Raw genomic sequence first — 13,326 nt, 5'->3', positions numbered from 1 at the left:
CACCTAGAAGTATGCTTTCAGAAACTCTACTGCTCACTAAAAAGGAACAGAAAATGGAGTTTCCTTGGCTTTGGCATGCTGCTAAAGCACTTTTACTAGCACGTCAAAGTTACACCCCAGGCACTAGAAACTGTGTTATTAAAGTAGCCTTCTTGCAGGTGCAACGGGTTGGATTTTCCCAGGTTCCTCCCCTCCTTGGCATGGTGCGAAGGGACCCGGGAGACAGCAGGAAACCCAGAAGTTCAGGTTTCCCGGCACGCTGTGGAGTTTTAACTCCACGGCGTGCGTGCAACGCAAAGGTCAGGTCCGATCCCCGACCCCAGGGAGAGGCAGGCTGATGGTTGGGGGAGCCAGGAGGAAGCACTGCTGCTCCCCATGGCCCACAGGCATTGCTCCCCGAGGCAGAGGCCGCCTCATTGCAGTCACCAGGAATGCCGAGCCCCGGGATCCCTGGCTGCCTGCAGTAAAACCTGCAAAGTGGAGGCTTCAGACCCCATTATAATATTTAAATTGCCAACCCGCCTCCTGGCAGCTCGCTTCCTGCCCTGCCTGAGTGAAAGGTGAAAGTGGCCGGGTTGGAGTCTGGTTTTACATTTTTACAACTTTCACTACTCCCACGCCTCCAACCCACCTGTTCTTACCTCTGAAAATTCCAGCCTACATCTTACACACATATCCAATACAATGCCCGGCTACACTTTTCATGCAACTTCCTTCCTTTATTTTGCAATGTTACTTGACAGACAAACTCCCAACTAATGAACCGATTTCAGTTTGAGCACCCCGGTAGTGTAGTACAGTAATTTAGACAGTCGCTTAAATCCACCGTGGTTGCAAGGTTGAAATCCCATCAGTGGCTGCTACCATTCAAACCCTCCACCACATGGCGCATCTAGTGTCACTGGTTCTCAGCGGGACTGCTAGACGGAACACATTGCAAAAGCAAAGTGTTGCAGTTTTGGGGAGAGAACGGACACTTCGCTCTCACCCACAGCTATTGGCCGAGTAGAAAACAAGATTCGGATCAGAAGGAGGAGTCAGCGACCGGGTCACCCACCCAGCTGGAGGAGAATATGCGTGGAGATGAGCAAACATACTTACATAAGCAACAAAAAGACAAAACATATGTAGACATCAATAATATAAATGGATATTAAAAATAAAATCAGATTATAAGGCATGATTAATATCTAAATGGACAAATAACTTACTGGAAAGCGTCTTTTCATAAGACTTTCCCATGGCGATGAAGTTTCGCAGGCTGGGGTTGAACTGGTCCATAATGTTCTACAAAAATAAAATGGCAGAATTTGTTGCATAAATCAGTGCACTGCATACAATATTTTTTTTTCTATCAAAATGTTTTCATACAAAACATATTTACGGTTTGAACATGCAATAGTGCACATTACGTACAAAAATTGCTTTGATGTTAATTTTTGCAAACATTTTCACAAACATATACTTGGTCTATTTAACAGTGTGGAAAAACTGCACAAGCTATTGTGTGTCATGTGATTTCTCTCATTAAAAAGCACATAATTACACACAGTAGCATTTAATGTCATGACACAAATCAATATAAACTTTACAGCATATATAGAGCTATTACTGGGGCATGTGCAGTGCTTCTGCAACATTCCAGCCATTCTCCAATGCAATTTAGTGCACAAGCAACTGAATTAAGGAAGTGGACTTTCTATAATTGATATTTAGTAGAAATTGTTTTAAGTACAATCACAGAAGTGTAATCATACCAGCAATAGATTGTGGCCCCCCCGACCTGCGAGAGAACACCTCCGCATGTCGGGAAGTACAAGAGCTGGAGCGGTGTACCGCTACAACTTCCAGCGCGAGCTGCTCCAAGTGTGCGACGGCTTAGAGGTGGGCGACGTCATCAGGACCCAGGTCGCTGTTTGGAGCGTTGGCAGGAGCACAGGCCCTGGTAAACCAGAGGAGTGGGAAGGACGTGGTGGAAGCGCAGCGAGTGATCGAGGCAGAGCAGCGATGAGGGATCGTGGCTGAGATTCAGTGGGTAATCGTGGCGGAGGTCCAGCGAATGATTGTGGCGGAGGTCCAGCGAATGTTTGGTGCGGAGGTGCAGCGAGTGGTTTGTGGCGGAGGAGTGCTGAGAGGTCGTGGCGGAGGTGCAGCAAATGTTTGTGGCGGAGGAGCGGCGTGAGATAGTGACAGAAGTGTGGCAAACGAGGGTTCGGGGCCCAGAAGAGCCGAGGGCCCACAGGCAGCATGGGCCAGCCCACACTGCATGTGTGCGTGCACTAGGTCCATGCAGCAGAGCAGATTTCCAGTTGTCCTGGTTAACCCTTGCCACTGGATAAAGGACTAGCTCAGTCGAGCCCTGTGGTGGCTGATGTGCAACGGTCACCACACGTTAAAAAAATCCACGCACAGGCATCTTCCACCCCTTTAACTGGAGTTCAGGACTGGGACATCGGGTCCTTCATTGAAACAGCTGTGAACTCATGTGGAAGCAAATAATTCTCGTTCGAGGGGTCGCCTACTAGATTGTGTTTATAAAACTCAACCTGCAATAGTTCCATAGAAGCTGTGGTTGGTCATTGGGATCTTTAGAGTGATGGTCTTCACACAACAGGGTAGCTGCAGCCTCAGTAGAACAGTGGTGATATGGGACAACCTATTTCACTGAGCTTGTCGGAAGTCACTGCAGTCTGCTTCAATTAAGACCAGTTGGGGTCTTTGCCTGGTTAACTTTGAGGTATTTTCATAACTATTAGTTGCACCCATTACCGTCAGTCATAGCTCATGCCAAGTTGGATGTAGTAATTCAGTAATTTGCCAAATTGATGTGGAGTACGAGCTAATCCCGACTATTATTAAACTGAATTCATCAAATATGTCCCAACAAACATTTATAATGACTGTGACAGCTTTGGGAGGACATATAGCACTGTGCAATTTTCAGACATTAGAACCACAGATTTGATACAAAAATTGGCCTCTTATTTAAAAGAAGCTGATTTTGTGTTGGCCGACAAAGTGCTGATGATCAGAAGTTGATAATGTCACCACTATTTGTCTGGGCTTTCTGTGGGTTTTATATTGAGCTCTACCCACAATTAAAATGGACTACATAACTTTATAACAAAGAACTTTGAAGTACTTTTTGAACAATTGTCAAAGTCAGAGTTATCAAATTTAAACCCGATCATCATCATCATTACTCTAATTTTTCACCTGCATTAAAGTCCAGTATCTATATAATTAATGATGAGTTACCCAGATTCTCCCTTTACAATGCCTGGCTATGGAAAGGTATGCACACAAACAAGTAATGAGTTTCAGTGTCAAACATTTGGTTGAAATCCACCCATCTTAATTTCAGGGTGTGAAAGAGATCGTACTGCATATCTGATGCATCGACCTTTTTATAAAAAGGCATATTAATCTCTTCCCCATCTAATTGTCTCTTGCCACAGCTCCTTCCTGGGGCTACCATAGAGAAGTAGATGGCCTCCCTCAGCACTGCCCATCATTATTATCTTGTGGCTGAGATTGAAAATCCAGTGCTAAACAGTCAGTCAATCAAACTTTTGGATCATCACTCCAAGGTAACTTGCATTAGTGTTCTAAAATGCTGCACACCAGCTCCAGGCAAATTCTGTGTAATAATTATGATTTACATTCAATAGGTAAGAACATCATGTATATTAATGCTAATTAACCTGGCTGACTATTGAAGCACTATCCATACTCTAGTGTCAGCTGTGGTTCAGTGGGTAGCACACTCGCCTGAGTCAGAAGGTTGTGGGTTCGAGTCAGGGACTGAGCGCATAAATCTAGGCTGACACCGCAGTGTAGTGCTAAAGGAGCATTGCACTGTCGGAGGTGCCGTCTTTCAGATGAGATGTTAAACCGAGGCCCTGTCTGCTCTCAGGTGGACGCAAAAGATCCCATGGCACTATTTTTAAAGACGACCAGGGGAATTATCCCCAGTATCCTGGCCAATATTTATCCCTCAATCAACATCACTAAAAACAGCTTATCTGGTCATCACATTGCTGTTTGTAGGAGCTTGCCGTGCCCAAATTGGCTGCTGCGTTTCCTACATTACAACAGTGACTACACTCCAAAAGTACTTCATTGGCACTTTGAGACTCGGGTGGTCATGAAAGGCGCTATATAAAACCAAGTCTTTCGTTTTTTTCCTTTTTCAAGGTCAGTTATTTAAGATGGTGCTGTCGGACAGAAGGAAGGGAAATTGTATCTCCAATTCCCCACAGATTGAACACTGGATGGATCCCCGTCAAACTGTGGAAGGCAATAGTATTTGTGAAATGGTTCCCTGGAGGGAAGGAAAGGAAAGCTGAGCCTGTACAATTCTGCTTTACCTCAAAGAGCTGGCTACAGTACACGTAGACGGTCACCTGCCTGTCCTCTGGGGCAGGATATGATTTGGTGGCGCTGCCTCCTACTATTTGGTTGCGATAAAGATTGTCTGATGGGTTAGCAGTGGATGGCTGTTCTTGTATCTTATGGAAACCTTGCATTCCAACCTTAACATAATCAGCTGATGGGAGGGTAAAGCCAGCCAACAATCAGCCCACAGTAACTACAACAAACAATGCAATGTTTCTAAAGTCACCCAGTATGAATCACCCACAAGTTGACAGCATTCCACTATGAATCCTTGGCAATTATTTTACAGTGAGCTTTAGACTCCTTGTTCACACTTGAAGGAAAGTGTTGATTTAATGACTCACTACACTGTGAAAAAAAATATATGCAGTGTTCAATGTGTGTGCACATCAATTTATCAGCACCTAAAGGCCACAGATGATCTGGCATCATTCTCCTCCCTGCTGCTGATCAGTAAATTGCATTAAATTCAAAAAAACTATTGCATCAGGTCAGACATAAAAATTAAAAATTGCACAAAGATGGTCCCTACAGTAATGGAGAGGCAATGGAAAGATTTAAACCCAAAACGGTGTACTATAACTGCCTTACGTGTTGTTCAGAATAACCCTGAATGTATATCCAGGTGAAATTTGACCCATACATCTAAATGAGAATATGACATGTCAATCTTTAAAAAAAAAATGAGGACAATAAAATTGTATTAAGTACGGTCAACACTACCAAACTAACCTAATTGACTCTAGGTTTGGAAAGATTATTCTTCTACATCTGTCTCGGGACCAAACTGCTTAAAAAACAATTAGACGGTATACAATGTCCAATCTTAGGATGGAAATTAGTTCATCAACATTAACCCCAGTGTTGCTCCTTTTACTGACTAGGGTGCACCCTAACCACAAGAAAGTGGACAATTAATACATAAATGTTCCCCATTGTATTTGTCCTTCCCTGTAAGAAAGAAAGACTTGGATTTATATAGTGCCTTTCACGACCACTGGACGTCCCAAAGCACTTTACAGCCACTGAGGTACCTTTTGAAGTGTAGTTACTGTTGTAATGTAGGAAACAAGGCAAACGTGGCAGTCAGTTTGTGCACAGCAAGCTCCCACAAACTGCAATGTGATAATGACCAGATATTCAGTTTTAGTGATGTTGATTGAGGGATAAATATTGGTCAGAACACCATGATTAACTCCCCTGCTCTTCTTCGAAATAGTGCCATGGGGATCTTTTACATCCACCTGAGCGCGCAGACAGGGCCTCGGTTTAAAGTTTCATCCGAAAGACGGTACCTCCGACAGTGCAGCACTCCCTCAGCACTGTACTGGAGCGTCAGCCTAGATTTATGTGCTCAAGTCTCTGGAGTGTACGTGAACCCACAACCTTCTGACTCAAAGGCGAGAGTGCTACCCACTGAGCCACTGGCTGACACACTGGCTGTACTACCACAAGCAGGGCCATGGAAGATGAGATAGGTATAAGGTAGCCATTTCTTATTAAATATGGCAAGCATATACTGCATGTGTTTCATGGAGAAGAGATATTGCAACACCCATCATCCAACCAGGTGCCACAAAACTGTGATCCTGATGCCAACTCCTGATTTGCACAGTGCCACCTGTGGTATGTCAGGACATCCATCTAAAAAGTTGTATGGCTAAAAACCAATGAAACAACACACCCAATATGCTGGGAAGGAGAACAAATAGTTTGCCTTCAGTGAATCTACAGCATTTCAATAGTGGTACAAGGCAAATGCTTCATGTCTGATGCTCCCTTTAAAATGGTGCTGTAAAGAGATAAGCTACATTTGAAATGTTAGGCATTTTATGCCCTTGAGATTATAACAGTCAGTGAAATAAGACCTGAATACCATCACCAATTTTCTGACGCTGACAGTCATGATTACTCATCCATCAGTTCAGTGCTGCTGTGGCACTGTCTGCTACCCACCCACTGCACAACAGCAATAAAGGCACCAACTGGCTTCTTCCTGAGAACTGGGATCTACAGTGGAATTCAAGCCTGAAACTACTGCAGCCCAAATGTTTTTGTACAACCCCTCCCCCTCCCCGATTTTCTTTCATGCATTTTATTATGGAAATGCTGTCAGCTTTGAATGCCTTGTAACAAGTTAACCCAGCAGCAATCTGATAACGTGACAAGCCAAGTTTCGGTTGTACAGCTGGCATGTAATGCCAGCATTGTTGCATCCTTTTCGAATGACAGGTTAATCAGAAAGCTCAAAGCAGGCTCTGCAGTCGGGGAAATGCAACCACCCACTGCAGATCTGATAGGATAAAGTATCAAAACCCGATCACCACCGATTTTGATTGCAGTAAACATCTCTTTCATCCAATGTTGATACTGCAGAGTTCTCACACCACATACTTGGAACAGAAACAAAGGGTGGGGTGGGCGAGTATTGGCAGCATAGATTTTTTTTTGGCAATCTTTTAAAGATTGCCTTGAGGCAACCCCCAGGAGATCATGCACCATCTTCAGGACAAACTGATTGCCTGCTGATAATTAAACTAATTTAAAGATCAAGCTTATAGATATACAGTATTCAGTATATTGGTCTTACTCTTAACAATAAATTCTTTAACAGTGGATTAAAAAAATGGAATGAACTACAACTGTACAAAATGCAAAGGATAGCCACTGCAAGTTAGCCACCAAGGTCATTTTAAGTCTAAGGGACAAAGATTCCAAGCTAGCTAGGAAATTATATTTGCTATTTAGATGGATTGTAAGTCTTCAAGATAATCTACTACTATAGTTTAATAAACATTTCACACTGTAAAACTGGTGTTTATTTTAAAAAAAACAGGACATAAATTATGCATGCAGACACGTCATTCTGAATCAGAACACAGCTTATGCAAAATTAGTGAACTCTATTAAATTAGAGGGCAGCAATACACTTGCACGAAAGGACTTAATTCCCCAGAACTTTCCATTGTAAAATGAACTTCCTTTGGTACTGAGCTGCTATAGACTAATAAAAATGCAAACTTTACTACTATTAGGAAGGGGTGAACTGCTTTTCACACACAAAAACCACATGCATGAGAACCCTATATACGGAGAAATTCCTTTGTAATTCAACATCCAAAAAGTGATTTGGTATCGATCCCAACAAAGGGTTGAGAGAGATGGGTGCAAGGAACTAGAGGCAGTGTTTCAGTTGAGGGCTCCAATGATTAACAAACCGCACAAGCTTTGCTTTCGTATCTCATGACATCAGCTGGACTCCACGCCTAGATTGCTGGCTCGTTGGAATCCGCCCCCACCCATCCAAGAGCTTCCATTCCTACACTGTGAAAAATTGTACTCTAATTAAAAAAGAGTGCATTTTCAAATAAAAAGATTTGTCATTTTGGAAGTGCAAAAAAAAAGTTTAAATACACTTTGATCTTGCTCAGCAGCACATGTGAAGGGAAAAAAAACACATTGTTTTTGAACAAAAATAAGGCAGGTTCCTTTAGATTTAGTACAACTGGGATTACCAACACTTTTGCTGCTTTAGAAAAGCCAGCTGGGTGGCTATGAATCTGGAAACGTCTAAAAAAAAATATAAAAGCAAAAACTTTTTTTTGAGAGAAAAAACAGAAATCTGCATGAGGAATGTGGAAGCACAGAGTTGTGAATAATCCCCATCAAAAAAATTTTAAAAACAGGGGGAAAAAAAAAAGTCTCCAGTTGGTGGAAAACTGACTTGGGATTTTCAAAAAAAAAGTTAGAAGTGAATGGCTGGCATTAGATTCTAATATCTTTTAAAAAGAATGCTCTATATTAGGTTTTAATTTAAAAAATACATATTATATACATACAGAAATAAATGTTGGAAGACTGAGGGGGGTCACTCACTCACCTTATAGACGCCCTCGGTCAATCGGTGCACCTCATCCGTGCGAGACATGGTCTTCACAGCACCAGGGCAGACCACAAATGCAATGGGAAAGTTGCTCCACGGCGCGAATAAAAAGCCTTCCCTCGCCCCCTGAAACTTTTTTTTCCTCACTTTTTCTCTCTCTCTCTCTCTCTCTCTTTTTGACAGTAATTTCCAATTCCCACCCACACACACCGAGCGAGCGAGAGAGAGAGCCGCCGACTCGCAGCGCCCGTCGCCTAGTAACCCGAGTGAGGAGGACTTCCCTCCCTCCCGCTTCTTGCCTCGCCTCGCAACCTAACCTGATGGGCTGAGCTGGAAGGGTGGGCGGAAACCGATTCGGGCAACGTGATTGGCCGAGGCCGGCGGAGTCCCCCGCGCGCTCATTGGTCAATCACAACGCCAATCATTGTCGCCCCGCCGCCGCCGCCGCCGCCGGCAGTCGCGCTAGGTTGCCTCAGCACGGGCTGACGTCACCGCCACCTCTCCCGGGGATCTGGCAAAAGCAGATTTCCGAGGAAGGCTTGGCAGCGCAGCAAAAGATCAAAGAGGGATCTTTTAAAAACATATATAAATGCACATATACCTTAAAAAGAAACCTAAGTCACTTCCATCGCAACCACTTTCATTCTATGTTAGAAATCCCCTCTGCATTTTTGTGCAGCAAATACGTAACCTTTGTGGGGCGGGGGGAGGGTATTTTTTTTAAATGCCTGCTCAGTATTATGCTGCACTTTTTGGAAGCATCCACTGAACATTCATGTAAAAGGGTAATTATTGCAAATTAATCCAATGTGAGCTCATCTGGTGGGCACGATGAATCATTCGCAACCTTGCGTTTACTCAGATGCTGAGGGATGACTACCCCAGCCTAATTTACATCAGTGCTTATTCCAAACTAATCACCATAATGAGTTACTGCCAATGCTTCACAAAGCTATGCCGCAGTTTGCAGTACTCTCCAAATCGTGATGTATCGCTTGCTACTGCTGCAAATTTATGCAAGGAGTTTTTTTTTACCCCTGCTGAGAGTTATTTTTCTAATTATCTCGATTCTCTCAATATAAAATGTAAGGGTCCAAACATTTATCCTATTCCATAGCTCCCTCTCGAAGGAGACTCCCCTGTTTTTTTTGGTAACAATATATGCACAATTTATGTAAACCTCTATCCGATAGTCTTTTTCTGTTTAAAAAAAAATGCTTTCTGTATGTTTCAACGGATCTGCAGTTACAATCTCTCCTTAATGAAAATAAATGTGGACAAGTCTCCCAGGGTCCCATCAAACTCAGCTCTTTTTCTAATGCATCCCTGAGAATGATGAGAATCTGCCTGACTCCTTCCCTTCGGGGTTTAATATACTGTGAGATGCTGGCCAGCTATCATATGCAGTGGTGACAGTAGGGATATTTTCTTCTAAAACAAAGACGGTATCTAAGGAATATAGTGATGCGTGTGTTTTAAGCCAGATGTTTCAAACTAATGACCAATTAGGAAAGTATGTGAAACAGACAAAACTGAATTGCAACCGCAACTAAAGGGAGGTTGCAACAGGAATTGAGTCACATGATTAAGTCCCAAACGATTAACATTATGCGAGCAGCAAATAATGCTTATCATATCTGGCAAGTTGTTCCTGCAGCTTTACTTAAGGGCAAAGAGACTAGTCAGATCTACGGTGCCCAGCCATGTTATTTACTTGAAGGAATCTTACCTTTACAGGGCAATTCTCGTGTAAAGGGCTTGTGCACAGAGACTGGCATTAGTGCAGTGATTGGGGAAGCCCATCCACAATGACTGCGAATTGCCACACAATGTCACGTGCAGTTGTGGTTACAAATCAATTAGTGGTGCTTTATTTTCCCTTTTATGCATGAATCCATTTTCTCCTTGGTTGCCTCTTGTATATCAGGCCATGGCAGGATGGATTGGCAACCGGCTCCCAGGCTCCAGCTAATGCAGCTGTCAGCTGACCACAATTACCTACATGCACTCAGCACCAGCCCACAGCAACCCAGTGGAGTTCGGGAAACCACTGCTCAGCGCCACATATTGGCATTTCAATGTACTGCAATGATATGCGAGGACAACAACAACAACAACTTGTATTTATATAGCGCCTTTAACGTAATGAAACCTCCCAAGGCACTTCACAGGAGTGTTATGACATTTTTTTTTAAATTTGAGATCGCACCACATAAGGAGAAATTAGGGCAGGTGACCAAAAGCTTGGTCAAAGAGGTAGGTTTTAAGGTGCGGCTTGAAGGAGGAAAGAGATGTAGAGAGGCGGAGAGGTTTAGGCAGGGAGTTCCACGGCTTGGGGCCCAGGCAACAGAAGGCACGGCCACCAATGGTTGAGCGATTATAGTCAGGGATGCTCAAGAGGGCAGAATTAGAGGAGCGCAGACATCTCGGGGCGTTGTGGGACTGGAGGAGATTACAGAGATAGGGAGGGGTGAGGCCATGAGGGGATTTGAAAATAAGGATGAGAATTTTGAAATCGAGGCGTTGCTTAACCGGAAGCCAGTGTAGGTCAGCGAGCACAGGGTGATGGGTGAGCGGGACTTGGTGCGAGTTAGGACATGGGCAGCCGCATTTTGGATCACCTCAAGTTTACAGAGGGTAGAATGTGGGAGGCCAGCCAGGAGTGTGTTGGAATAGTCAAGTCCAGAGACAACAAAGGCATGGGACCATGTTTTTATTTTTAGTCATTTTCTTCAGTTCAGATTTCTACATCTAAGTGCCCTTTACTACGCCAACAACAGCAGCAGCAGACATTTAGATCCTGCCTTTAATGTAGAAAAGCACCTCAAGGCACTTCAGAGACGCGTAGTCAGACCATAATGGGTGCTGAGCCAGCGAGGGAGCTATTTAGAGGTGTGACTAATAGTGGAGGGTTTTAAGCAGGGTCTTACAGGTTAGCTGCATATCCAGGACTAAGTGACACAATGGGGAAATGGCACAAAAGGGGCAAAATATCGCACTCTTTTACCATTCCTGCGACCGTTCACATTCCGTGAAGCCCCATCGAACGGTGATACCCAGGTTCATGTGTGCTATTTCCCAATACTGGAAGTTGCCAGATCTTGGTTAAACCCTGAAATGAGTATCCACGGCATAACTAAAACCGCCTTTTTCCACCTCCCTAACATTGCTCACCTCCACCCCTGCCTCAGCTCTTCTGCTGTTGAAACCCTCATTCATGCCTTTGTTACCTCTAGACTTGACCACTCCAACTCACTCCTGGCCGGCCATCCACATTCAACCTACGTAAACTTGAAGCCATCCAAAACTCAGCAGCCCATGTACTAACCCGCACCAAGTCAAGATCACCCATCACCCCTGTGCTTTCTGACCTACATTGACTCCCAGTTAAACAATGCCTCGATTTCAAACTTCTCATCCTTGTTTACAAATCACTCCATAGACTTGCCCCTCCCTATCTCTGTAATCTTTTTCAGCCTCACAATCTCACAAGATGTCTATACTCCTCAAATTCTGGCCTCTTGAACATCCCTCATTATAACTGCTCAACCATTGGTGGATGTGCCTTCAGCTGCCTAAGCTCTGGAACTCCCTCCCTAAACCTCTACGCTTCTCTACCGGTCTTTCCTCCTTTAAGACGCTCGTTAAAACCTACCTCTTTAAACAAGCTTTTGATCATCTGCCTTAATTTCTTCTGTGGCTTGGTGTCAAATTTATCTGTTTGTCTGTAACACTGTTGTGAAGCGCCTTGAGACGTTTTACTACATTAAAGGCGCTATATAAATAAGTTATTATTATTATTATACCTTCACTGTACCAGTGCTTCCCTACAGGGATGAGGGGAGATCGGATGACGGTCCCCACAAACACTCTCAAGGACATCCTACTCCTGCGATCAAGCGCAGTATCAGCAGAGTAGGGTGTAGGTTGTTTGCTCATCTGTTCCAGCCCAGGGAATGGTTTCTCAATACAAAATAAAGTGTAGCATTTACATGCATACTGTAACATTAAAACTTTTCAATATTCAAAACCTCCTTGAAAAAATGTAACATCCTCATTGACTCTTGGGAATCTCTGGCCCAAGACGGCTCCGTTTGGAGGAGAAGCATCTGAGAAGGCGCTGAACACTTTGAGTCTCTTCATCGGGAGCACGCGGAAGCCAAGCACAAATAGTGGAAGGAGCGCACGGCAAATCAAGTACCCCACCCACTCGACCCTTCAACCACCACCTGCCCCACCTGTGACAGAGACTGTAGATCCCGTATAGGACTCTTTAGTCACCTGAGAACCCAGGCTGCACTGGCGCACTGGTGGCAGTGTTGGACCTCGTCGTTGATGTCTGCCCTTGTTGATAGTAGGCTCCCAAGGTATAGAAAGTAGTCCACGTTGTCCAGGGCCGTGCCGTGGATCTTGATGACTGGGGGGTAGCGCTGTGTGGCAGGGTCAGGTTGGTGGAGGACCTTTGTCTTATGGATGTTTAGTATAAGGCCTATGCTTTCGTATGCCTCGGTGAAGATGTTGCCCATGTACTGTAATTCAATGACAGAGGATGGGAAGGTCTTGGATCTAGCCTGGAGGCCTGAGTGGACTAGTGTAAAGTTGGTGACCTTTGCACAGTCATAGTTGTTTGTAATGTCTTCATGTAGTGACTGAATAGGGAATTATTTTTGCTCCCAAAAAGAGCTGATGTCAAGTGTAATTATAGTTTGACATAACTAATGCTTAGGCTTCGAGGTGGTGATAATTTGGCTTTGCCCATCTAGTCAATCAAGCAACCCAAAGCTTGACTGTGCACAGTCAGTAAACAAAGGGACATCTAAAACTAGCCTTGATGCGTAAACTGAAATAACAAGCATGGTCTTGAAGGGCACTTTGGACTTGGCCAACATTACCAACAGGGTGGAAACAGATACAAATGGTCATTATAAACCAAAAAAGAAGTTAAATTACATATTGCACGCACAGCATTGTCGGCATCCTTTCCGCATGGACAAGCAGAATGTCCCAAAACCTGAAGCCTCCTATTCCACTTCCAGCTTCATAAA

The 13,326-nt window shown here is 44.0% G+C and overlaps 1 protein-coding gene across 5 annotated transcripts in view; it reads right to left on the bottom strand.

The window, feature by feature from the left end:
- Positions 1 to 8,581, bottom strand: part of LOC139226793 (BAR/IMD domain-containing adapter protein 2-like) — a 112,108-nt gene extending 103,527 nt beyond the window's left edge. For 4 of the 5 annotated variants that reach the window (XM_070857810.1, XM_070857812.1, XM_070857814.1 and 1 more), the window contains exons 1-2: positions 8,279 to 8,581; positions 1,212 to 1,287 (exon numbers count right to left, since the gene is read on the bottom strand). In XM_070857810.1, the coding sequence (XP_070713911.1) occupies positions 1,212 to 1,287; positions 8,279 to 8,326 (124 nt within the window). In that variant the 5' untranslated portion in view covers positions 8,327 to 8,581. Of the gene's footprint in view, positions 1 to 1,211; positions 1,288 to 8,274 lie in introns of all 5 variants that reach the window. The other variant, XM_070857813.1, reaches the window with a different exon arrangement.
- Positions 8,582 to 13,326: the final 4,745 nt, after the last annotated feature.

Source organism: Pristiophorus japonicus, chromosome 16 (genome assembly GCF_044704955.1).
Source record: "Pristiophorus japonicus isolate sPriJap1 chromosome 16, sPriJap1.hap1, whole genome shotgun sequence".
NCBI lineage: Eukaryota > Metazoa > Chordata > Chondrichthyes > Pristiophoridae > Pristiophorus > Pristiophorus japonicus.
This window is presented reverse-complemented; position numbering and strand designations above follow the sequence as displayed.